This window comes from Andrographis paniculata, unplaced genomic scaffold (genome assembly GCF_009805555.1).
Source record: "Andrographis paniculata isolate CXL003 unplaced genomic scaffold, ASM980555v1 Contig12END, whole genome shotgun sequence".
In the NCBI taxonomy this organism is placed as follows: Eukaryota; Viridiplantae; Streptophyta; class Magnoliopsida; order Lamiales; family Acanthaceae; genus Andrographis; species Andrographis paniculata.
In genome coordinates, this window is record NW_026137402.1 from 5,101,833 (window position 1) to 5,127,216 (window position 25,384).

At 34.3% G+C, this 25,384-nt stretch overlaps 7 protein-coding genes and 1 long non-coding RNA gene across 9 annotated transcripts; 5 read left to right on the forward strand and 3 right to left on the reverse strand.

The window, feature by feature from the left end:
* Window positions 1–1,347: 1,347 nt before the first annotated feature.
* Window positions 1,348–5,378, forward strand: LOC127255988 (GATA transcription factor 24-like). The gene is made up of 7 exons (XM_051281808.1): window positions 1,348–1,763; window positions 2,067–2,147; window positions 2,245–2,381; window positions 3,106–3,219; window positions 3,427–3,532; window positions 4,670–4,732; window positions 4,829–5,378. The coding sequence occupies exons 1-7, from the start codon at window positions 1,413–1,415 to the stop codon at window positions 4,904–4,906; spliced, it is 930 nt and encodes a 309-aa protein (XP_051137765.1). The 5' UTR covers window positions 1,348–1,412; the 3' UTR covers window positions 4,907–5,378.
* A 672-nt stretch (window positions 5,379–6,050) lies between these two features.
* Window positions 6,051–8,955, reverse strand: LOC127255979 (beta-ureidopropionase). Its single transcript, XM_051281796.1, has 6 exons — window positions 8,753–8,955; window positions 8,435–8,542; window positions 7,208–7,396; window positions 6,906–7,133; window positions 6,619–6,843; window positions 6,051–6,549 (listed from the first exon to the last, which is right to left on the reverse strand). Exons 1-6 carry the CDS (start codon window positions 8,885–8,887, stop codon window positions 6,184–6,186), a joined length of 1,251 nt encoding a protein of 416 aa, XP_051137753.1. The 5' UTR covers window positions 8,888–8,955; the 3' UTR covers window positions 6,051–6,183.
* A 1,628-nt stretch (window positions 8,956–10,583) lies between these two features.
* On the forward strand, window positions 10,584–11,747 carry LOC127253070 (uncharacterized). Its single transcript, XM_051277499.1, has one exon. It carries the CDS (start codon window positions 10,584–10,586, stop codon window positions 11,745–11,747), a length of 1,164 nt encoding a protein of 387 aa, XP_051133456.1.
* Window positions 11,748–12,542: 795 nt separating this feature from the next.
* Window positions 12,543–14,467, forward strand: LOC127257131 (uncharacterized). The gene is made up of 4 exons (XM_051283460.1): window positions 12,543–12,737; window positions 13,425–13,596; window positions 13,780–13,896; window positions 14,142–14,467. Exons 1-4 carry the CDS (start codon window positions 12,625–12,627, stop codon window positions 14,247–14,249), a joined length of 510 nt encoding a protein of 169 aa, XP_051139417.1. The 5' UTR covers window positions 12,543–12,624; the 3' UTR covers window positions 14,250–14,467.
* A 93-nt stretch (window positions 14,468–14,560) lies between these two features.
* On the reverse strand, window positions 14,561–18,738 carry LOC127257124 (uncharacterized protein At4g38062-like). Its single transcript, XM_051283448.1, has 2 exons — window positions 18,607–18,738; window positions 14,561–17,309 (listed from the first exon to the last, which is right to left on the reverse strand). Exon 2 carries the CDS (start codon window positions 17,286–17,288, stop codon window positions 14,952–14,954), a length of 2,337 nt encoding a protein of 778 aa, XP_051139405.1. The 5' UTR covers window positions 17,289–17,309; window positions 18,607–18,738; the 3' UTR covers window positions 14,561–14,951.
* Window positions 18,739–21,233: 2,495 nt separating this feature from the next.
* LOC127254594 (classical arabinogalactan protein 10-like) lies at window positions 21,234–21,809 on the forward strand. The gene has a single exon (XM_051279791.1). It carries the CDS (start codon window positions 21,278–21,280, stop codon window positions 21,635–21,637), a length of 360 nt encoding a protein of 119 aa, XP_051135748.1. The 5' UTR covers window positions 21,234–21,277; the 3' UTR covers window positions 21,638–21,809.
* A 1,368-nt stretch (window positions 21,810–23,177) lies between these two features.
* On the reverse strand, window positions 23,178–24,877 carry LOC127254811 (uncharacterized). 2 transcript variants are annotated; one of them, XM_051280120.1, is made up of 4 exons: window positions 24,720–24,877; window positions 24,516–24,599; window positions 23,912–24,197; window positions 23,178–23,822 (listed from the first exon to the last, which is right to left on the reverse strand). In XM_051280120.1, the coding sequence occupies exons 1-4, from the start codon at window positions 24,875–24,877 to the stop codon at window positions 23,703–23,705; spliced, it is 648 nt and encodes a 215-aa protein (XP_051136077.1). In that variant the 3' UTR covers window positions 23,178–23,702. The 2 variants fall into 2 exon arrangements, with proteins under 2 accessions (XP_051136077.1, XP_051136070.1); XM_051280113.1 differs by having other exon boundaries at window positions 24,705–24,877.
* Window positions 23,999–25,163, forward strand: LOC127254826 (uncharacterized). The gene is made up of 2 exons (XR_007839509.1): window positions 23,999–24,147; window positions 24,740–25,163. It is a non-coding gene; the product is annotated as an uncharacterized LOC127254826 (long non-coding RNA).
* Window positions 25,164–25,384: the final 221 nt, after the last annotated feature.

The window sequence follows — 25,384 nt, forward strand, 5'->3', positions numbered from 1 at the left end:
TTAAAAAAATTTTAATATAATCAAAAATTGGTAATTAAGATATTGAATACAACAAAAATGATTCTTGCACTCGTCATAAACATCGTATGGAGAGTATTTAAAACAAAAATAAAAAATAAAAATTCAGAAATAAATTAATAAATAATTTGTATAATAAAAAACTTTAATTATTTTGAAATTTTCTTTATTTTTTTTTTAAAATTACATTCTCCTATAAATATATAATCTTTCATTCCGCTATTCTATTTTAACCCATCAACTAAATTTATTCTATTATTAATTTTTATAAAAGTTAATAAATTAATATTCAATTATTAAAATTATTTACAATGAATATTACTATTTTTATTAGCTTTTCTATTTATTTTTTTTTAATTTTAATTAAATTTTAAAAAATACTACATCTTATATTTTACTTTAATCACTTGTCCATATAACATATTTAATTTTTAAAAATCTCCATATTAAACTCAAATATACTAATTTTACTAGACAAAGAAATATAATTTTTACAATATACAATATCAAAGTACTATTATTTAATTCAATTCATGAGAAAAAGGAGCACACAAAGCATAAAATTAAATGATAATATTTGATGCATTTACTTTGAGTTATTTGACAAATTGATATTAAGAGTTGAGAATTATAGTAACATAAAGAAGTAAATAATATTATATATTATTTATGTTATTAATATACATTTTCTTTGTCTAATATTAAAATATTTTAAATTTATGTCAATTATAAATATACAATTATATGCAATTATTTTATAAATAAAATAAATATATATTTATTCTCATTAATTAATAAAATATTAATATTATTTTTAAATTTATTATTTTTAATTTACTATGAAATTTTAAAAATATTTTAAAGTATGACAAAGAGAATATATTCGATCTCTTCATTCTATCTATCATGTCTACGTTGCTATTTTTTAAATTTATAATTTAAAATATTTTTAACTTATTTTAATATTATTTTATAATTATTTATATTATAAAATAATTATTTTTAATAATATATTTTTAATTATTTACTAATTATATAATTCTATCTAACATGCAATATGATAAGTAGAAGTGAGTAATAATTTTTAATAATATTTGTAGTGTCAATAAAATTTAAGGGTGTGTTTTTTGTTTTAATTTAAAAAATTTTTATTTAAATTTGATATTAAAATACTTTTGATGAGATATTTTTGTGAGAACTAAAAATATATATTTAAAAAAAATGTAGTAAAATTTAAAAAATTTATGTAAAAAAAAATAATAAAAATAATAGTGCATATAATTAAATGATAAAATAAATTTGAAGGAATAAATAAAGGAGGGTGAGGGAGGGTGTATAACGCAGAAGTTTGTTTGACGGCTCAGACTCAGACGAATCCTGAACCTGAAGCCTCCATGTACGGGCCACCACACGCCTCCGTCAATGACACCGCCGCCGCCGTACACCACCACCACCACCACCACCACCACCACCATGACGACGACGACGACAACGACGACGATGTTGTTGACTGCTCTAATGGGAAGGATCCTATCGCCAGCCCCCCTTCTCAGATCCGCTACGACCCCTCCAACACCGCCCACTCGCCCCACGCGCTTGCCATCGACACCGTAGGCCCTCCGCCTCTCTTCGGCTCCGATATTCCTCCCGCCGCGGCTCCAGCTTCCGGGGATGGTGGCGCCGACCAGCTTACGCTTTCGTTTCAGGGAGAGGTCTTCGTTTTCGATTCGGTTTCTCCTGAAAAGGTTGCCCTATAATTTTTTTCTTGTTACCACTTGCCCTAATCGCGCACTAATTCACTCAATTTCTTGTTTTTGAAAGTGAGATTGCGATTGAATCAATCGTTGCTGGTGATAATTTTGAAGCTATCATACTTAATTATTCGGATTGGGATTGAGAATTTGGAAACTCTTCCCTTAAAATTGTTGGCAAATATATGAATTCTTATCAATGCGTGTTCAAGAAACCTAAGGCCTTATTGCCTTCTGTAGTTGTCTTTTTTGCTAGGGTTTTTGGCTCACAGTCAATGTTTTCTATGCATATCACAGGTTCAGGCAGTTTTGTTATTATTGGGTGGGTATGAAGTGCCTACAGGTATTCCTACTGCAGGAATGGCTCAAAACCATAGGGTACGTATGCATAATCCTTTTTTGGTAACTTATATTACATTCATTCGTATTGTTGTGGTGGTTAATCGTTTTCTATGTTTTGCATTCGTTCATATAGAATTTGGGTGGTGATTACCCTGTGAGATCTAGTCAGTCGCAAAGGGCCGCCTCGTTGAATCGGTTTAGAGAGAAGCGGAAAGAACGGTGTTACGATAAAAAGATTCGATATACAGTTCGGAAGGAAGTTGCTCTCAGGTTGTTAAGAAACTACAAATACTGTAATTATGGCCATAGTTATAAGCACACACACACACACACATGTATATGTATATATATATATATATATATGCTCCCTTACCTTCAGATTTCAAGGTTAATTTTAAGCTTTACAGCTTTCTTTTATGATCATTCGTATTTGGGTTATTTGATTGTTCAGCAATCTTTTAACACTTTCTTTTCTTGCCTGTCACAAGAGTTCTGAGCCCTAGCCTCGGATGCTTGGGAAATTGTTTTGTGTTCATATGGTTTTATGGGTGGACAAAAGAATGGTCTGGTTGAGAATTATATATTGTCCTTTTATATTTTTCATGATCTTATTGGTTTTAAAGATAATATTGTTTATGTGGAGGGCTGTTAAAGGAAAAGTAGTGCGAGTTAGAGCATGCAATATTGTAAAGTATGAATTTTTCATGTGAGTTGTAGAATTTAGTTGAATGCAGTCACAAAGAGCATAACCAAATCTTAAATCCGCGTGGGTTCCACCCCTTAGATTTTCATCAGATAAGAAAATCGATATTAATTGAACAAAACAATTTCCAACTTTTGTGGTGGTGTGTAAATATATATGTGAAAGTTGGTACTGGGATGACGTATACTGATTTTCCGACAGTATTTTATGTCATCTTTGCCTTTTAGAATGTCAACTTTTCAAACAGAATTATCAATCAATTCTTTATTACGTGAACAATCAATCCGACAGGATGCAGCGCAAGAAAGGCCAGTTTACGTCATCCAAGTCAACATCTGAAGAACCAGGATCATCTGCTGCAGCTGATGGGAATGGAAGCTCTGGCCAAGAGGAGCAGGAGACCTTGTGAGTGCAACTTTTTAATCATATGGAGTTTCTTATTTCATAGCTGGTGGTCCTGAACCTCCCTCTTTATGCTTCTTGCTCTTTACTTTGCATTTTGCACAAGTGTATAATCTATTAAGGCTGCATGAGAATCATGGAGTTCTGTTTTCTTGTTTACTGCCTTTTTTACTTCACAAAGATAATTTCTCACATTTTGACTTTCAACAGATGTAGACATTGTGGGATTAGCTCCAAGTCCACTCCAATGATGCGGCGGGGACCAGATGGGCCAAGAACTCTGTGTAATGCATGTGGTCTCAAGTGGGCCAACAAGGTTTGTCAATTATTAATGCACTGATCTGATTTTTATTGTTTAGCTCAGGTGACTTGCTTGTTCGTTGTTTCCACCTATCTGGGATTTAGTTTTTATCTATATTCGAATTATTTAAACCACATTTAACTCTATCTGGAAGTATGCTTTCCACTAGTGTATTTTGACCAAGAGCAAGCCATTCCCCGACATAAATAGTATTTAGTGAGAGGTGTACAATGATTGCTTCAATGGGATTATTAGCTGAGCGCCACAAGAAGCTTTGCGATGTCATCTCTAGTTGAATGCTTTAGGGACTGACCAAATCTTTGGAAATCTAGTTCTACTTTGGGATACTAGAAGCCTTAATCTAGGGAGATGATTCCTCTAAAGCCCCCCAGTTTTATGCATTGTATCAATGAGGATATTCCCTCTAGTAGACAAGTCATTAAGAAATAAATAAAATAAAAGAAAAGAATAAATGAAATATATGACCTTTGTTGAGTGATCTCTCTAACCCATTACAATCCGTTTCATTTCCCTGAACAGCTGCTGCAATCTGCTTTGCCACCTTCTGATGATGAGTAATAGCTGATTATGCATTTGATAAGCATGTGTTCTTATTTAATCTTTTATTGGTGTGTCCCTGTTACTATCCATCTCTAATACTTGCTCTCGCTACATGTTGATCCTAGAAGTTGCTCTCAGTGTTAGAATGATCAGGGAAAAGAGGTCATGTGTATTAACTGCCACCATAGCCCCTTCATGAAGGATTTGCATCCAACATTTTGTTAATGAGCTTGGCTGGCATATGAGCGGGTCTATGATTGGAATTAAATGTGAAAGGACCAACGTAAGCTTTGGATGAGATGGTTATTCAGCTCCTAGTGTATTTACTTAAGCTATATACCACTGACTCATTTTACTAACTCCACATCTCCCGCTCTTCTTTTTTTTTTTTTTTTCATTCATCTTTTATTATAAGCAAATTGAACGTTCTTTTAGTGACAGTATATAAAGCAACACATTATATACACTAGTATGACATGTTTCGTTAACCAGTATCATATTAGCAAGTTTTCAGTTGAAGGTTCTCTTAAATTAACTGGTTATGGCTACTGCTTACCGAAAATTTTTCTCTTGGGACATCAATTATCGCAGGGAGTCTTGAGAGGTCTTTCAAAAGTTCCAATTGTCGGAGGAATGCAATCCAATGCTATGAAGGTTAGTGAAGTTGTGAGCGGCTTTGTATTTCTTAACCTACTAATAATAATATTCCTGGAAAATGAAGATTTTTTCGGTTCATCCTATTCTTTGCAGCCCAGTTGTGAAATAAATGCTGAGGATTCTGCAATGCCTCCTACCAATGTCATCATGACCTCTAGCGGTGATAACTAATCCTCGGTTAGACAGCTTTACATGAAGCGGCCTTACCCTGCAGCCCTTGAATCATCAAATCTCTCATTCAAATTGGTGCGCAACCAAGTTGTACGATATCTTTATGAGATTGTACATATAGCATATAGGCATGAATCACATTAGGGGTCCTCTGTATCCCGTCCCTATCCACCCATGTTAGTATGATGATACATATCTCCTCCCTGTTTATGTTGGAATTGGATTTGAAGAGTCGATACATTTGTTGCGAAAATGCATGCTGCCTGCCTGCTAACAGCAATGAGGAGGAATTGTACCGGTCGCCATTGCGCGTTGAGTTGAGCTGATTGAGTACTTTCAGTTGTCTGTGCAGGAAAGGTAAGAAGTCGCGAAATATTGCTTACAGAATGCGTGTTGTGTGTGCTGCCATTTATGTGCCGACATTAGTTGAAACCTCTAATGTGCTATTTAAGAAAATGTAGGTGCTGCTGCATTTGTCCATCTTAAGGTTGAAAGATTTCTTGTTTTATTGCTTTTTCTAGTTTTTTCTTGTATATGAATGCAAAATCCAATAGTGACTTCTTGCTTAAAATGCCTTTAACTGATCTGGATTGGATTGGATTGCTCTGTTTTAATTCATGCAAAGCTTAGCGAGCAGTCTCCAATTTTGGGATTTTAATGACCCTTTTTTCTATATTACAAAACTATAAAGTTTTTAGAATTTTATAGTAAATTAAAAAATAATAGTAGTATTTTATTAATTAATAGAAGTATGAAAGAATTTTTAATATTTTAAAGTAATTGTTTGTGAAATAGTATATTAGTAATTTAAGTGAAAATTAAAAATATTTTAGTACCACATAAGTTGTCTTTTTATAAATTTTACCACTCATTTTTATTATTCAAAATTTTTTTCTCTAAAAATATTAAATTAAACCATTATTTTTTTTTTATATTGTATTACAAATATATTTTATGTTTAAAAAGTTGTATTAATCTCTATTTATATCATATTAAACAATTATTTAAAATCAATTTTTTATCATTCAAAATCTAAATTCAAAAACAAAAACCTGCAAACAAACAAACCCATACTGTTTTGGAACAACAATTGGTCAAACGAGTATTAGATCATACCACGGCCGTGTTTATTGATGCCAACATGTTTCTTTTTTTTTTTTTTAAATATCTTTGTTGTCGTGAACAACAAATGGAAGAAAATGATCGAGAATTCAAACCATCCACACGAAAAGAAATAAGTCATTACCCTCAGATTGAAAACACTATTCTGTTCCAGTTCAAGAGGACCTCTTTTCCAGCATGGGATCATTGACGACTTGTGGCTCGAAATCCGGCTTCACGTAGCGCGAGAGCAAGTACGCATACATTTCATAACGTGCAGTCATCCGGAATCCCCACTTGTCCTTGATCTGCCGGCAAAGGTTGAGATTCATGTCGGATATCAGCAAGCCATCCCGGCAGCGCGACAGGGAAGGCGTGCATGAGGAATCAGGTGCTGATACATGGCTGGAGCCATAGAAATGTCCGAAATCCGAATGTTGTGGCTTCCCATCCCCTGAGGTGAAGGGGTTCGGGAAAACTTCAGTCCCGACTCGATTTATTGAACACACAAAGTAACTATTCGCAATTGCTGCATTCCGCGCCTGAGAAAGAAAGTTGCCATTAAGTCGCATTCGATTAAAACTAGTCGATCAGCTGCAAATGGTACATACCTCAATGGGCCACATTGGTTCACTGAGTTCGCCAACAGTTGCCGAGGGGTTAAAGACAATTTCAGCACCATTTAGGCCGAAAGCTAACCAGTTGAGAGGATGATGTCTTCCGTAGCATATATTGACGGCGATCTTTCCGTAAGCTGTTTCAAACACAGGATGGCCCGTATTCCCTTCCATGTAGTATGTGCTTTCGTTGAAATCCCCGACTCTGGGTATATGATTCTGCAAAGTTCATTGAGCTCAAAAACAGTACACAACACATTGACATCGATCAAATTGATTACCTTTCTGTGCTTTCCAATTATGTTGCCATGGTTTCCGATTATAACAGCAGTATTCCAGATAACTTCTCCATGCTTCAGATCCCGCTCAAGAATGGGATTTATTATAACCATGTTATATTTGCGGGCGAATCCTTGTAGAAATTGTGTTGATTCTCCATCTATTGGCTCTGCAAATTCACACCATTTCTTCTCACGGGTGCAAAATGCAAATGGCATCATCCATGCTTCCTATTAATGATTTTGGAGTTAGATTCTTGCAGAAAAGGTTCGCCAGAAGAGGTCAGTGAAGAGCAGCAAACTACCTGTAAACATAATATGTTGACTCCTGAAATGCCAGCAGCTTCAATTATAGGTGTCAACTTTTGAAAAATGCCCTTTTTCTGGTCGGCAAATGGCGCTGTAGTTGGAAGAGCAATGGAATTCTGTATCAGACCTACCCTCACGATGCGAGGTTCTCTCAGTGATTCCTCTTGAGCATTAAAAGTGAAGGCCTGTATTATGTAAAAATTGAAAGCAAAGATATTTACACCAAGCAATAAGTATACCAACAACAAACGATGCAAAACTTACCACTGCTCAATTAGACAGCAAAAATGATCCCAACACTAATTTTTAAGCTCATTCAAGAATCTGAAGAAATTCCTCATCAGCAAGTACTTGCCAGGATTTGTAAATATTACTCACATCACATCTAGTAGTATATACCACATAGTAAAAAAGCTTCAAGCATATCTTCGGCATATCTTGGCCACCCAAGACACTCCATGTTACCTCTCCTCACTAGATACAATTCCTCGGCTTTATATGATGATTGTAATAGTTTATAAATCACTTATAGTATACATCTGTCCTACTCAATTTAGCTCTTTAGTGCAGTGCCTAATAGAATGCTTAATAAAATCTTCTTATCCTGTCAGCAATTTACTTAACCTATCCAACTATCTCTAATGTACAGCAAAATCAAATTCTTATCCTGTCTTTCCAAGTTCCAACTTTATATATAAACTTCCGTAGCTGCTAACAAAATTGGCAATTTGAAATGCAGTTTTAAATCATCTTATCAAGATCAATAGATGGTGTGATACACATTTGTATTACTTCCAAATCAGATTGCTCAATGCTCCTACGTTGCCTCAAAAATATCCACCACTCATCGTTCTTAATTCGATACTCATGTAAGGCTTTATGTAATTGTAACCAGAAGTTTTGGTACCATAGTATAACCTTAGGCCAGAACCTTAACAGCATGGTGCAAGCAATCTTTACAATCTTGTTTTCTTTTTCATTACACTAAATAGTGTAACAAAAAAATGCACTAGGATCTCAACCACACCTGCAGAACTCATTGAAAATGTTGCTCTAGGTACAGTTCCATTAAAACAAATTATGCACATTTTAAAGGAGATTCAATCTATGATGGATACTAACCATTAGATTACTACTCTGATTTTTTCAGGAACAAAATCAGCTCTTAAGGTTCCTATCTTTGAGAAAATCTTCGAATCATAACACCTAAAAATCACAGTTACCTGCAAATCAAAATCATGTTCTGAAGAAAGAGCAGTAGCTGGCTCTGGAATGGCAGCAGTCTGGAGTGCTCGTCCACAGTTTAGCCCAATAAGCACTCGACTGATTTCCTATCGAAAGGTTAAATAGAAATTAATAAGAAAAATCATAAGAGACTTGAGTTACATACCTCAAACCATGAATAGAACAGGTCTAGCACAGACGTTTAATGAAAAACAACAGAAACCCTAAAGAATTCCCAGACTTACTCGAAACCGACAGTTTCAACATCTAAATAAGAAATCGGAAATCGACATCAACATCAAGCAGATTGGGTTGACCTGAAAAATATGAGGAGGGAGCGACGCTTGTAGCAGTCGGTGCATAGAGTCGAATCCACAGAGGGAGCCGTCGTTGGAGGAGTTTTCTTGACCGTTTTGTGCAGCAGCAACAGCATCGTCAGTGTTGCTCCCCATTGAATCGGCGGGACGAGGGCGGAATGATTGACACCGATACACTTCTCCTTCCTTTTTTACACTAGCTCACCCATTTCTTTTCTAAATTATATTGATGGATTTATTTATAATTTCAATTTTATTTTATTTTTATAAATTTTAATAAAAATATTATAAAAAAATTAATTTTATTCTCAATATAATTTAAATATATTAATTTTAATTTCAATAAAAAAATTTTTAAAAAAAAATTATCAATTTAATCTAATTATATATAATTTAAATTAATTTTACAGGTAAAAGGAAAACTAACTCAAATCGTTGACGTTGACATACGATGTTGTTGGTGTGGCGGCTGATCCGAAATCAACATACAATTATACTTGTCACAATAATTATGTATTAATTTACTTTTGTTTTTAAGTTAAATTTTAAATATTAATAGTATTATATTAGTACCTATACAAATTAAAATATATATATATTTTTTTATTAATATTCTATAATATAAATATAATAATATTTGTATAAAATATTATGGAAATATAATGATACTTGTATGCTAAAATACAATAGCAAAATATATTAAATCTCTGCTCCCTTCGTTCCAGATACTATGTGCACGTTGTTTTTGTCCGTTGATTTTTTTTAATTGATTATACATTTTTAATCTCATTTTAAATTTTTAATTTTTTTTAATTTTAATTAAACTAATTAGTTATCTTAATTTTAATTTATAATTATTTATATTATAAAATAATTATTTTCACTAGTACATTCTTAATTATATACTAATTACATCCCTCTTGAAATAAAATACCGTGTAAAACACAGTATCTGGGACGAAAGGAGCGTTATTTATCAAAATTTTTAAGAATATCAAATTAAATATATATATTTTTTTTGATATTATACTAAATTTAGGGGCGTTCGTAACACCTCTGGTTTGGTTTGGAGTTTGGTCAGTATTGTAATAAACAGTAATGGTAATATCCGAAGCTCTTACAACCAGAGACTTAATTAATTAAAAATGGTTGGTTGGTTGGTTAACATCATCATCATCACCATCACCATCTTCTTCACTCGTCCTTAACTGTAGGGTGTTTGTTGAACAAGAAGACCACACACCTCCAATTCTTTGACTCCCAATCCCAAAATCACAACAAATCATCCATTCATTCATATCATCATAAATAAGTACTCCATTATTTACTCATTCATACAACAAATAATCAATCCTCTTCTTCATTTCTCTCTCCATCAGCTTCCTCTCCTCCCCTCTTATCTGTTCAAGCTCTCATTTCCTCATCGTCTTTTCTTACATACACTTGTTATATATATATACATATATATATATATATAGTAGTATCATGTAAAGCCCACCTGCCCTCCCTCCTGATTTTGATTTTGATTTTGCAAGAGACCAAACCAGATCAGGAAGAGAGAGGATTAATTATTAATATTATCAATCAATCATAATTTCATTAGCATGGAATTGGCTAGGATCAGACAACTCTTGATCCTCTGGAGCAGCACTAGTGTCCGAACCAGCCGTACTTCTCTCGTCGGTGGAAACCACACCGCCGCCAGATTCTGCGCTCGCTAGCTAATCAATTAATTCTTCCTTCTTTTCTATCTTCCACAATACTATAATTGATTCATTCATTTAGGGTTTCTGCATCCTTAATTCATTTCTTAGATTTCTTTCTACGTTGCCATGGACGATAATCATTGTAAATCGAAAGCTCGATCCTTGTACGGGTACGACCACCGGGTCGGGTTGGATCCCCAAACCCTATTGATCATCAAGCTGCCCGATTCCCGCGCTCTCCGTATCCTCTCCAGATCCCTCTTCTTCGCCATGCTTCTCATCGCATTGCCCTCAATCGCCTCCATCATCGGCGGCGCGTGGCGCTCCGATTCCGCCATCGCCGCCGGCTTCCAGATTCTCCCGATCCTCCGCGATTTAATGGATGAAGGCCTCATCAAGCGCGGCCACAGGGGTTTCCTTCTCGGCGATGTCGAAGACGAGCATTTGGATAACTTCCCCATCGGCTTAATTCTCGCCGGAGCTGATGCAAATCGGAATATCGCCGGCGCCGGCGATCAGGAATTTGATTTTGTCTACATTCCGAGTTTTGGCGGGAAAATTGAGCATATTGAAGGCATCCTCAAGGACGGCGGCCTGGTGATCTCTCTGCTCGGCGCCGATCCGTCCGACGATCTCCGACTGCCAGAAAATTTCGACGTTGTATACGTGAGGAGGTTCGAGAATACGGTGGTGGCGATGCGGAAAACGAGAGCCGCCGGAGGGTTCCACGGCGTCTTAGCGGAGAAAGTTATTTGCGGGGGCCGGGAGAAGAGGAAAAAGGCGTTGAAAGGGTTGGAGGAAGTCTATCTCGAGCCGCCGCTGCCGCAGTGGCGGAAGAAAGGGTCGGCGTCGAGGAAGGTCAAATTCCTTCCAGATCTTTCCGGAGATCCGCTTGACGAATACCGGCGCCGGATATTCATCGCGGACGAGACGGGAGCGTTGGAGTGGTTCGACAAAAACTACCCCAAAAAAGGCCACGAATTCGAAGTGTACGACGCAAGCGGCGGAGATGCGTTGGCGGCGATGGCGAGGATCGACGTGAGGCGGGAAGATTTCGTGGTGGTGAAGGCGGAGGCGCAGGTGGTGGAGGAGATGATGAGGGGGAACCCGGCGGCGTTGTGTCTTGTAGACGAGGTTTTTTTGGAGTGTCGTAACGGATGGGACGGCGACGGCGACGGCGACGAGAGGAATGGGAGAAGGAAGAGGAAGAGGGCGTATTGGGAGTGTTTGTCATTGTACGGAAGGGTTAGGGATGAGGGGATAGCGGTGCACCAATGGTGGCATTCTTGATTATTCGGACATCATCGGATTGAACTCATCGATCATTCTATTTAATCTTATCTTATCTTTGTTGTGTTTTACCTAAATGTATGTATGTGTGTGTAGTGGGGAGAGTTTTGAAGAGTGTTTCTTTGAAGTTCTGATGATATTCGGTGCGTTTTAAGCGAAATTACGCTTTTGCGAGGAATTTCGTTAGAGTAGATGGTGTAGTTTTATTCTTAATAGGAAATGCACTTGGGATCCCAAGATTACTCTGCCCATTACACAAATGTTACACTTAATAGAGTTGTCATTCATATTTGTTACGCTTTTGTCAAAGATTGGAAGTTTGTATTTGTAAACCTACCGGGGTTGTTATAAATCACTTGTATCAACAAGTTTCTTATGGATTCATAGTTGAAAAGTTTGGTTGAATTGAATATTTAGTTTTTCTTCAAATACTATTTTTCAATTGCAATTTTAGAAATAATATTAATATAAAAAAAAAACATAAAATATTTTTTACAAAAGTAAAAAAATAAAAATAAAATAAAATTCAAATACCATTTACAACAAATCAAAAAAATTAAGTATTCAGTAGTGAGTTTCCACGTAATACAAAAAAATTAAATATTCAAATTAAAAGAATTCTATATTTTATACTTTTAGACAATTTTTTAAATCAACATACAAAATCAACTTAGCTTTTAACTGTATATGTAGCTAATATAAATTAAATTTAATAAATAAATAAAAACTTTTGAATATATATATTTAATTTATTTATTTATTATCAACTGTATGGTCGTGTCGTGCCGCGTGTCGTCCAAAAATATCAAATCCGCAGGAATTGGAATTGGAATTGGTGTTTCAGGTTTGTTTGTTGGGCAATCAGAATCAGAATCGGATGGGAGACGAACAAGGGGTGAAGAATGAAGCTCTGGAGATTATTGCCATGGCTCAGCTGCTGCCTCGCCTTGTCGTCTTCGATCTCGATTACACTCTCTGGCCATTCTACTGGTACCTACTTATTCAACTTCCTCTTTAATGGATTTCCCACACTGTTTCGATTATGAATACTTTTGGTAATATCTTTTCGTTCTTTCACATATTTTTAGAAACTTCATGATTTCGAAGCTCCTCAAATATTGGTTAGGGTTTCGTTTGGTTTCTGGAAGTTTCACATGGGAAAATACTACTTACTTGGCAATCAAACTTTGTTTTTGCCAAGCTGATGAATAGAAATTCGTCCAATTAGTTGCTGAATAAAGAGATTTGCTAGAATTCGAAATTCGATAGTACTAGATATTGAAAATTTTCTTGTGTTGTTTTTTGGTAGATTGCCTGTAAATGTGTTAGTTCATTTGCATATATTCTCAATGGAATTCAGAATTCCTAATATCATCCAAAGCTCATGAAAGGCTTGAAATGGATCTCTACGACTATTGATCCCATATGTTTGGTCAAAATTCTTTCTGTAATGCATGCTTGGTGTTAAAATAGAATTAGATGTCAGCGAAAATCAGAAGCAAATAATCCGAGACTAGTTAGGAATGGTTTAACAATTCCCATTTATCCTCACACTTGGTAGCTAGGGATTTCATTGCCGCCTGTGTTGAATGTTGTTTTGCTTAGTAGATTTAGCTTTAAATTCGTTGAATTGTTGGTTTGTCTTGATCTGGTTTTACTTGTTTCCGGGCTGGGCAGCGAGTGTCGCTCCAAACGAGAAATGCCAAAATTGTATCCCCATGCCAAAGGCATACTCTCTGCTCTCAAGGCTAAAGGCGTTGACGTTGCTATCGCCTCTAGATCACCCACTCCTGATATAGCCAACACATTTCTTGTAAAACTGGGGATAAAATCGATGTTTGTTGCTCGGGTAAGATAATTAACTGCAGTTTAATCCTTGATTCAAATTAAGTGTAAATGATGTAAGTCTTTGCAGATTAAACTCAAGAAACTCATTGAATTTCTGTAGTTTTGGTGCTTTCCTTATCAAATTGCATTTTAAAGTTTGTGATGCTGTTGTCGATGAACTGAAGTGAATTTTCTAATGTTGCAGGAAATATTTTCCAGCTGGACTCACAAGACTGACCACTTTCAGAAAATCAGTCAAAGGACGCGCATCCCATACAACCAAATGCTCTTTTTTGACGACGAGAATCGCAACATAGAGGCTGTAAGAACCCTTCACTTGTAGCTCTGTGTCATCCTTCATATATACTAAGCCTGTGTATTGCTCGAGTATTCGTGTCCATTCAAAGAACTAATGAGTCTCCATATGTTTGGTTTGGCTTGAGAATAGAGAATAGGTATTTTGATATGATATAAATAAGTGTTGGATATGATATTTGAATAGGATGAAAAACAAAGTAGAAAACATAAGTAAACATCTTATTACTAAAGCTTTCCGCTGTGCCATAGGTATCTAAAATGGGCGTAACGAGCATCTTGGTGCGCAATGGTGTGAATCTTGGAGCTTTGAGGCAGGGGCTCGCCAAATGCGCCCAAAATGGACGAAAAACTGATTAAGGGATCTGTAACCTCGGCCATTTTTTCAGGTATCTTATGATTGAAATCAAGCATTTTTTATGGGTATCTTATGATAGAATTCTTATCTTCTTTGGATGGACCAACACATTGTGGTTATTTTATGGCCAATGTTGGCTTCTTAAAGGGCTGTCTGTTGTATTAGTAATATAAGTATAAATACACTCTTCTTGAGCCATTCCTGAGCTTGTTGTGTTTTATTTCTTCTGCATTTTTAGTATTAGATAAAGCAGGTGTTGATAGTGAATTAAACAGAAATCTAAGCTCTCGTAAATGAAGAAATGTATGTGAAGATATAGATCAAAATGTGCAGGTAGATGTCTCTGTAATAATTACCAGCAATTTTCAAACAATGAGAACTTACAATCACTTGAAAACACAAAAGGATACCACAAGAAAACTCAAAAGGCAGCAATGAACTAAAAATAGGAAATATCACTTCAAACAAGGGATGATCATTTCAAACTTCACATACATGTGTTTACTACGACTAAGAAAACTCCTAAAGTAAAAGAATACGAAGAGCATATCGGCCAAACTATTTCGACGGTCATTCAATTGCATCCTTACCACTCAAACCTGCATTTCTTGATTGTCTTTTAGTGGTTCAGCTCCTTTAAAATTTTCAATAACAAAAGTAGACAATGGGTTTAAGCAGTTGTTACCTTTCTAGACAGCATATAATCAACAGTTGAGCTCTGTCAGTGGAGTTCTTTCATCAAAACTTACTTGGATTGATTTTCTTGAGGATAATAATGTAGTATCATTTCCCCCACTGGACAGCCGGTTTCTTTCTGGTTCATGGTTTCCTCCGGAAAGATGTAGTATTTTCTCCAGTAGGTCCCCCAGTTCATCATCTTGTTTGGTTAAAACATTGATTTGGCCTAAAATGATCTCCAGTTGGGCCATAAATTGCTCCTTGTCAATTGAAGCATTCATAAGACCTTCAAGCATGGCTTCTTTATGGGACTCGTGTTCCTCCAAGCAACTTCTTGTCTTTTCAAGTTGGCTTTTCAGCTCCTCCATCTCTGACTGTCTCATTGTGGCATGTTTTAAGTTCTGATCCAGTGATTCTAATTCTATCTGAAGTTCTTGTATCTTCTTATCTTTCATTGCAACAAGAGTTGCTAAGTTCTTAATTTCGAGCTCAAGTGCAATTTTCCCTTCTTCCCTTTCAGCTAACGCTTTCTTCAAATGAGCATTGTCGTTCTCAAGAACTTCATTGGTCCTTGACTTGTCTAAAATAGCTGATTCCAAATCAGAAATGTGTTTCTGAGACTTAGCAATTACGACATCTTTATCATTCATTGTCTCGAGAAGGTTGGCTTTCTCTTGATCATGTAGTTCTTGAATTTCTACCAAATTCATTCTCAAGCTTTCAACTTCTGATTCACACTTTTGAAATTCAAGCATAGATTTCTTGACTTCAAGACTTTTGTTCACCAGCGCAAGATCTGCCACCTCTAAAGCATCTTGTATCCTCTCCCTCTCTGAATGTACTTCAAGAAATTTTTGTTCTAACAGACGGTGCCTTTCATTTGATTCCTTAAGCATCACCTTATGCTCTCTCAGTTCTTCCTCCATGATAAAGTTTTTCTGATTCAAAGAATCGAGATCACATGACTCGGCATGCTTCAGTAAATCTGCCATCTCCTCACATCTCTGTTTCAGCTCAGCATGAACGTGATGCAACTCAGTGTTCTTTAATTGTAGCTGCTGATTTAATATAGCATTTTCCTCTTCAACGCGCATAATGTCCATTTCCAAATTTCCTTTGGCATCATATAGCTTTGAATACGCAGCATCAAACTCAGATTTTAACATCATGATTAAAGCAGAGGCTTCGTCGTTCTTCGCCTCCAATAGCCACTGGCAATCTTCCAGTTCCTTGTGAATTTTTTTAATGCTTTCACTCTTTCCACACAATTCAGATAAGTAACACTCTACATCCCCTGTCAACTTTTCTATTTGAGAATTCCTATCAGCCTCCTTCTCTTGTAGCTGTACAGAAAAATTACTATGTAGTTTTTCCAGGCCATCAAGTCTCTTTTGCAACTTCTTCAATGAAGGGCCTGAGGTTTTACTACGCTCAGCCTCTTGAATAGCTTTCAATAAATCCAAACGGTCGCTATTCTCCTTCTCTAACTGTACAGTTTTGTGCTTCATTTCATTGGCAAGCTTCTCTTTTATTCTCAATTGCTTCCGTAGCTCGGCTATCTGTTCATCCCTCCTCATAGTTAGCTCCTCAACTTCTGATTTTACAGTATGACACTCCTGGGAAACATTTTCGAATTGTGATCTGCATTCAGACAACTGATGATCAAGATCTTTCCTTCTGCTTTGTTCATGAGCCAGGGCATCTTGAGTCATCGTCAGTTGGGACTCCAGGCTCTTGACAGCTTGATTTTGAGCATCCAAATTAGCTCGCAGTGAAGAAACTTCATTAATGAACAAGGATTGTTCCTCTTGCCACTCCATCTTACTCTCCATGAACTGAGACTGAAGTTTGTTGTGTGCCTCTTCCAGGTGAAAGAACTGTTCATTCCTCCATTTCAACTGATCACGAGTGGTTCTAATTTCCTCTTCTAGCTTGAGTATATATTCATTTCTCTCTTTCATATCTTTTGATACATTATCCTGCACTTCCACAATCTTCCCCGCTTTCACTGATAAAAGCATCCTAAGACCTGCAAGTTCCTCAGAACTAGCACTAGTCTTGTTCTCCAGATCCTGGATTCTTGCCGACGCTTTATCTAGAGCCAATGCCAAATCTCTGTTTTCACCCTCCAGTTTCGAAATCTTCCCATTGCAACCCAATAAAAGCAAGTCCTTTCTGTGCAAACTGGACTGAAACCCCTCACACATATGCCTAATTTCACTTATCTCCACAGATTTGGCCTCCAGTTCTTTCACATTAGCTTCCCCTAAACTCTCTGCCAGCTTGGTTTTGGCCAAGCATTCTTCTCTCAGCTTTTCCACCTCAATTTTCACTTCATTTAGCTCATCATAGATTTTTTCCATTTCCTTTCGAATACGAGTAGCCTGAACCACATGAATTAAGATGCAAGTTAACTTAACACTTGCACTTTAGTGCACCAGTAGAATGATGTGAATTGGGCAGATGAAGTATATGTTTATGGTCACGATTGTTAAAAGAACCCGTTATACAGGACTCACCCTAAGCCCTGTTAGAATGTAACATCATGAATCTGAAAGTTAACAAATTCAAAACTCATTGAATCCCACATTAATGTACTCAAAAAATTTATAATATTATCTACCACCCCTATTATTACCACAGGATAATAGGCATGCCATTGGAAATTCCATATAAAGGCTGATGAAATTTCCGAAAAAGGAAATGAAGAAGAATTGAGGATATCAAAACAGTTCAAGGAAGCTAGCTGTTGGTTACCACTTCTCATTTATACAACTGAACAATCTTTCTCAATACCTTTTTCTAATTTCAAGTTGAAAATACTTTTTATATATATGCTTTTAGTTATACAAATGAAGCAGCCTACATATTTATGGTTACGACTAATTTATTTTATAGTATTTTTAAAATTGAAATAATTACATTCAATTTCTTAGATGACCCTACAGTAGTAAACTTCTACTCAATTTACACAAAATGATTGTAACTTATCACTTGAAATTCTCACTGAATTCCAATCCTAGTTCCTGAACTAAACTTAACCTTTGAGGGAACTTCATAAATTCAAGAACCCATGGAAAATGATTGGATACTGTTGGTGCAAAAATTGATTCCACTGTCAACAGATACTGTCGAATGTTCTGTCCCTTCATGAATTCTCTCTATCTTAATTCTCTAGGTTTCCTTACCTTCTGTTGGAAAGCAATTTCAGTAATCAATATCAAGAACTATGAAATCGAAAAATGCTGTCTAGATATCGATAATGAAACCATTAAAACAGCGTGTTAGCACAAAAGACATTCAGTGCGTTAGCATTAGTTCTATCCATTAATTATCTTTCCTGATGCTATAGCCTGTAATTCCGCATTACGAAAATTTCATACAGAAAAAAATCGATACTCCTTAAGTGAACGTAGAAACGACACATCATTATTAGTTTAATACCACCAGAATTAGACGAAATGAAATCGCTTAATCAAACGCATTCCACTACACTACAGCTCTGGATACCGAAGCTATCGGCAATAACACAGATTTTCATTAATCTCAAACCACTGGCATCGCAAACACCCAGCACAAGGAAATTTCGGAATTCTAAAAACCAGGACCCTCTGTCCCGAAACAAATAGCCATTATTGCATCAAAAGAAAATTGAACAAACAAGAAGAAGTTTACTCTGACCTTGCCGTCGATTGCGAGGACTGGCTGCGGTTGCTCGGAAGGCCGAGAAATGGAGGGGAGTAGGAGTAGCGATATTGATCTCTTAGCGGGAAATGGAACTTTTTGAAATTTCCAGTCTTTCTCTGAAAGGCGTTTTCGAAATAGCACGCGCTTCGTCTCCTTTCCCTGCTATTTACATTAATGTAGTACTCCACTTTTTTCATAAAAATAAAAAGAAATAACAATTTTTGTTTTTTCTTTTTAGTATTTAAAATCAAAATTACATTATGTATTTTTGCAATAAAAATATATAATTTTATTTTTATTATAAAATATCATGTTAAAGTATTATTTAAACAAATATTTAAATCAAAATTATATTTCAAATTAATTTTTTATTATGGTGGCTTTGGTTTGTGTTTTAAATATAAATTTAGTATTCTTTCAAAATGTATTATAATGACCTTTTTAATAATAATACAGAGTAAAAATCGGTCTTATTTAATATCATAATTATTAATTTTAGTCTAATTCAAAAACTTTTATTAATTTTAATCTCACTTAAATGAAAATTTATCAATTTTAGTCTCAAGATGGTTGATTGGGACTGAATACGGTCGTATTGAATGACTCGGAAGGTGACTTGGGCGTCTCAGACAGCCATCACGGCTGTGTTGATTAATTACCCTGCACTCCTTGGTTAAAATGATGATATATATTTATAATTTAACAAAAATATTTTTTACAATTATTTCATAATATAAAAATTAATCCATTTTTAATATTTTACAATTCAAGATATTAGTATTTTTATCTGGCAGCACACGATGTTATTACTTGCAGCGCATTGCATACGTTCATACTCCCCCGTCTACACACAAAGTAAACATTTACTTTTGACGCAGTGTTTAAGAAATAATAGTATTTTAATTATAGTCGGTAGTTAAAAGTAGTAAAATGACATTTTTGCCCTTACTTTTTAATGTAAAAGTAATGATGTGATGTAAAGTAAAGTATTTGTAGAAAAAAACAAGGTATTTAATAAAATATTTACTTTGTAATTGGACGTCCTAAAATATAAATATGTATACTTTTTAGCTGGACGGAGGGAGTATAATACAAATACAACACATGAACTAACATCATATGCTATAGTCTTGTACAACACAAACAATAGTTGATTTCAACATATCACATACCGTCGTACAACACACTTGTAATTATAACCAACAACGCAAATACAATACATGAACTAACAACATATTATGTTATACACAAATAATAGTTGATTTCAACACACCACATACTATACAACACATTTATAATTATAAACCAATAAACATATCCTTACTATACATCGCATATACTATGTATAGTAAGAATGTGTGTTGTTTATATATGTTTGTATGCGTTGACTTAAAAAATAAGCACAGTAATAAAATTTCCAAATCAAGATCCTAGCCCTTCGGACATATTTTTCTATATTTCACTCTAATACTCTATTCTTCTATGATAATAAGAAATTTAAAGTTTCATTTTAAAATCAATTGTTATTAAATAGTTTTTACCTTTATAAGTAATAGAGAATTTTTATAATATTTTAATATGGGATGATATTTAACATTTTTGTCTAAGATATTGTTTAATTAACACGGATCTTTATATTTAAAAATAAAATAAAAACAATAAAGCATATTGCAAAATAATAGCTAAAATTCAAATGTGACAAATTCCTTGAGAAGAAATATTCACCGCGTTAATGTTAGGTCCTTTTAGCCCTTCCTACAACACTACACTACACGCTTGACCAATATTCGTCTTCCAATTGATCACAAAGGTATGTTTCTATTAAATAATTATTATAAATAAATAAATAAGCATACCAATTATTATTATTATTATTATTACTCCCTCCGTCCCATAACAATGTATCATTTCTTCCATTTTAGTTCGTCCTGTGATAAATTATCAATTTCTTTTTTAGTAATTGTACTATCTATCTAACATTACAAATATTCTTACAAATTAGAATATATTACACAAATATCATTACCTTTATATCACACATACTAATAATGTATTTTAGTCATTTATACTTTTTTCATACTATATTTCAACAATATAATACTAATATTTTTAAAAATACGTGCAGGAGAGAGAGAGAGAGAGTACAGCAGCAACGTTATGTGTCTTGATTCCATGTATTTAAATTGCACCAAAAATCTTAACCATTTACACCCTAATGTATAATTGGTATATTCTACAATCATTTATGGTTATTAACTTTATAGACCGTTGGGCTGCCCAAATATCTAAATATATACTTTTATTATTCTTCAAATAAATCCTCACAAATATATATAAGATTTTATTTAGTTACTTAGTGGAGAAGCACTAAACTAATTCCATTACAAAGGAAACCTATTAATTCATTATCAACACGTCTTTACAATAAATTAACCGCGTTTACAATATCAAAAAAAGCCGTCATTTCTTTCGGCGCATCCCCACCGTCCGATCCTAATTCCCAGCTGGATCCATCTGACGGTCAAAATTATACAGACTAACTCCGCTATCACGCGCTCCTTGCAAACTTTCCTATAAATAGCCCAGCGTTAAAGCATTCCTCCAACTCACTCGAATTCCATTTGTACCTTTTCTCTGCTTCTGTCGATTTCTAGATCTTTCTTCAATGGCGATTTCTAGGGTTTCTGCAATGTTCATGGTTGTGCTGCTCGTCGGATCTGCTATCGCTCAATCGCCGTCCTCCGCACCATCTCCGTCGCCGTCGCAGTCGCCGTTTCTGCCTCCGCGGATGAAGTCTCCGACTCCGTCTCCATCAGTAACGCCCGCACCTGCACCGAAGGAATCTGCACCGTCGTCGCCTCGTTCTCCTCCATCTACACCGCCTTCTGTCCTTCCTCCGTCTCCATCGGTGGCTTCTCCGCCGTCTGATGGCGTTCCTGCGCCCGCTCCGAGCGGCGCCGTCGTTAACAGATTTGGTATGGCAGTCGCCGCAGCGGGGATCCTGGCCGTCGCTTTGATCGCGTGATCAACGGTCGAGATGTTTGTTTATGATTTCCTGATTTGATGAGGCTTTACTATCCTAGATGATTTTTTTATTGTTCGCGGATAGGCAGGGTTGATTAGTATATGGATTATTCTCATTACTGTATCCATACTTATTTTATTTTATTATTATATCGGCGATTATTCTTATTTTACATATATTTTCGGTGTATCAGGTTTTTGCGATTCATTAGGGTGTATTTTTTGGGGTTTTGGATTTTGAGTTGGAATTTAAATAGTAAAAATTTTGAATTTGAATAATTAGTGATGTTTTAAATGTAAAATTGATTTTTAGTATAATATAAAAAATAAAAAATAAGTGTTTGATTTGATATTTTTGGAAAAAAAATTAGATGAATAATGTAAATTCAATCCAATTCTCCCGAGCAAACACTTAATAAAAATATGTTTGTATGGAAATGTAACCTTTGTGCTTATTAAAATTATTACTATTATTCATTTCTTTTCATAAAAATGTATTTTTTAGATACCATTTAATTTATAAGTAAGTAAATCGAATTCAAATAAATTAGAACTCAAATAAAAGTTGTAAATTAAATATGATATTTTTTTAAAAAAATTATATATTAATAGAAATCGAAGAAATTAACACACTAAAATATATTGTTTTGCTGTGATTCAAAATTAATTTGAAATGAAATAGTGATTTAAATTTTTGTTTGAACAGTATTTTAATGTAATATATAAAAATTAAAATAATAATTTTTTATTAAAAATAATGTAAAATATATAGATTCCGATTTAAAATCAAAATCAAAACACCCTAAATGCGTGTGTGTGTGTGTGTGTGTGTTTTTTTTTTTATTATTTATTCTGTATTTAATATTTATAGTATTAGAGACAAATTGCAGACTTTTACAATTTTCCTTTTTGAAATTATTATTTTTTTATGAAAGATTTGGTAGTCAAAGGGATTATATATAGCTTACTTGCCTACTATAATTAAACCCTACTCTACGTTTATAAATTTGTATTTGAAAAAGTCAATTTAATTTTTGTGTAGTTAATTCTAGGGTAATAATGCACATGAATATTTATCCTATTTATTACATTTATATGATGAATTTTAGATATAACTGCTAGGTATGGTTAATAGCAAGAAAATTTTTTTTGTTGAAATTACCTATATGATTTTGTTTAGTTTTTGTTTTCAAATCAAAATTACAATCATTCAATTTATATGATATTCAATAAAAATTTCTATTTTCTCTCATCAAATATTATATTATATAATTTATAACATAATATTTTTATATGCGAAAAAATTAATTGATGTATGAGTTTGTGTATTTAAAATAGATCTTGAAAGCTACCATAAATTGGCGATGACTGTCGATCCAAGTAAGGTGGATAATTCTGTATAGCTATTAATGAAAAAAAAAATGTGGATTTGTGGACTTTGATATAGAATTATTTTTTGCATGATTGTATAGATATTAGTTTATAATTTTGTTTTTGTAAATACAAATTTGAAAATTTGTCTACGTATCTACGCAAAAATATTTTTTTTTTTTTTTTTTTTTTTTTTTAATACGATATCTCCTCAAGTCATCGATGAAGCGATAGGGGAACAAAATATGGTGCCAAAGAGTAGCCGAGATTTTTATAGAATTTTTTTTTTGCAAAAACTATACTAGAAATATTCAAAAGATTTATAATCAAATACACTCTATTTATCTATCTATACATATATTTTTTTTTTTTAGTTGAAAGTCACCAAAATAAATAATCTAGGCTTGTTTTTGAAATTTTTAATTTTTTTTTTAAAAGTAATTGAGTATTTAATTGTTACATTGAAAGAAAGAAATTTCCTTTCATCTCTCAAGACTTCAACACTAAAAATTGTTTCTCCTTTTGAAATCAATATTGATGGAATATATTGGCTGTGACTCAATCCTCAAGTGAGGGATGCCTCACCGTTTGATCTACGAATTTAAATTTTATGATACTTGATTTTGACTGTTACGTATAATTGATTAAAAATACATTCGAAAAATAGCAGTATTTTGAAATTAGAATAGTTTTATTTAATTACATGACGAATTTGGGGATGATTGATTTATTTTAGTTGGGGCATTGTGAAAAATGGGTTCAACATTAACAACCATCGACTCCAAATCTTCTAAATCATGCTTCACTTCACCCACCTGCCCTCGTCACCCACCCACCCAACATTAATTAATTAATTCCCATAATAATAAATAAATAAATGATGTGTATATATATATATATATACCTTGTGGATAACATTTTGAAGGAGGTGGGCATCTTGGGCAGCCACGTGGGACACGTGCTCCAAAACTTGAGCTGCTTCCTTAAGCCTGCTCTTGTCCGGAAGCTGTTCCGCCACCTCCGCCAGAGCCTTCTCCGCCGTGGCTGACACCGTCTCCGCCACTTCCGCCGCCGCTTCCACCTCTTCCAACACCATTTCTGCCTTACCTTCCAATGTGCGAAATTTTTGGTTCCAGAAAGGTATCATCAGAACTGCTGATATTAATGACCCCAAAATCCACTTCTTTATCCTATTCATGCTCAAAATCATCAATTCTTCGTTACATTACAATCAAAATTATCCTTTAGATATAAAACAAGTTTTTTTTTTTTTTTTTTTTTTTTTTTTTAAAAAAAAGGATTGAAGAATTTATGTGATAATTTTATGAGAAGAAATATGTGTTGGAGTTTGTCTGGGGTTGTGTTTAGTTTGTTGTGCATTCTTTTGGTATATTTTTTATTCTAGGGTTTTAATTTTATGCTTAATATTTATACAAAACATTATATCAAAAAAGACATTTAAAATTAAAAATCGAAATTAAGCTAATCAGTGGCTCGTACGGACTTACCTGTTAGAAAAGCCTGATGAAGATGAAGATGAAGATGAAGATGAAGATGAAGAGTTAGGAACTGTCATTCCGCCATAATATGAACTGAAAATTAATTAATTAATTAGTTTCATTGCAAAACATGTAATTCATGATCAATCAATCCAATTATCAAACTATATATATATATATATATATATATATACTGACTTGGGTTGGTTGCACCTGTTGCTGATGAACCGCAGGCCTTCCGCCGCCGCAGGGGGTCCAAAGGGCGGCAGACGGCGGCGGCGCCCCCACCACAAGCCGGCGGCGACGGATGTGACTTTGTAGCGGTTGTATAGCAGATTGGTGAAGGAAGATTGCCAACTTCTTCCAGCCATAAGAAGAAGCAATTCAATCAAGAATTAATTTTAAATTATGATATGAGGAATTGAAAGGTAAGGATAAAATTGTGAGGAAAGAATTAAGTAAATAATAGGATCAAGAGAATGAAGCTAGCTAGCTAATAACTAATTGGTTTGAAATATATGTATATATATATATATATCATTTATAAACACGCCAAGGAATTATGTCGTTGAGTTTACATGCACTTCCTTCCACCTTTTATGCCCAACAACATTGCTTTGCAAGCCAACATTTTATTGTGTATTTCATTTTGATACATGATTTGTTTGAATTTTAACTTGATATTTTATTTTAATTTTCTAAAAAAACATTGTGGGCTTAAGAAAAATAATTTTAACTTGAAATAATAAAACAAACAAATAAGGTTTTTTTTTTCCTTAAGTTTTAGCAATTTCTTTTTAAAACATATATTAATTGAATATAATAATTTATATAAAAAAATTAATAAGACACCTAAGCTACGCAAAGCTAGTTCTTAA

Coding starts and splice junctions, on each gene's coding strand:
- LOC127255988 (XM_051281808.1), top strand. CDS start 1,413: ATGTACGGGCCACCACACGCCTCCGTCAATGACACCGCCGCCGCCGTA. Junction 2,148..2,244: donor GAATGGCTCAAAACCATAGG/GTACGTATGCAT, acceptor TCGTTCATATAG/AATTTGGGTGGTGATTACCC. Junction 3,533..4,669: donor GTCTCAAGTGGGCCAACAAG/GTTTGTCAATTA, acceptor CAATTATCGCAG/GGAGTCTTGAGAGGTCTTTC.
- LOC127255979 (XM_051281796.1), bottom strand. CDS start 8,887: ATGGGGAGCAACACTGACGATGCTGTTGCTGCTGCACAAAACGGTCAA. Junction 7,134..7,207: donor TCAACATATTATGTTTACAG/GTAGTTTGCTGC, acceptor AATCATTAATAG/GAAGCATGGATGATGCCATT. Junction 6,550..6,618: donor AACCAATGTGGCCCATTGAG/GTATGTACCATT, acceptor TTTCTTTCTCAG/GCGCGGAATGCAGCAATTGC.
- LOC127253070 (XM_051277499.1), top strand. CDS start 10,584: ATGGACGATAATCATTGTAAATCGAAAGCTCGATCCTTGTACGGGTAC.
- LOC127257131 (XM_051283460.1), top strand. CDS start 12,625: ATGGGAGACGAACAAGGGGTGAAGAATGAAGCTCTGGAGATTATTGCC. Junction 12,738..13,424: donor ACTCTCTGGCCATTCTACTG/GTACCTACTTAT, acceptor CGGGCTGGGCAG/CGAGTGTCGCTCCAAACGAG. Junction 13,597..13,779: donor AATCGATGTTTGTTGCTCGG/GTAAGATAATTA, acceptor CTAATGTTGCAG/GAAATATTTTCCAGCTGGAC.
- LOC127257124 (XM_051283448.1), bottom strand. CDS start 17,288: ATGGAAAAAATCTATGATGAGCTAAATGAAGTGAAAATTGAGGTGGAA.
- LOC127254594 (XM_051279791.1), top strand. CDS start 21,278: ATGGCGATTTCTAGGGTTTCTGCAATGTTCATGGTTGTGCTGCTCGTC.
- LOC127254811 (XM_051280113.1), bottom strand. CDS start 24,877: ATGGCTGGAAGAAGTTGGCAATCTTCCTTCACCAATCTGCTATACAAC. Junction 24,600..24,704: donor AACAGGTGCAACCAACCCAA/GTCAGTATATAT, acceptor ATTAATTTTCAG/TTCATATTATGGCGGAATGA. Junction 23,823..23,911: donor TTCAAAATGTTATCCACAAG/GTATATATATAT, acceptor TGACGAGGGCAG/GTGGGTGAAGTGAAGCATGA.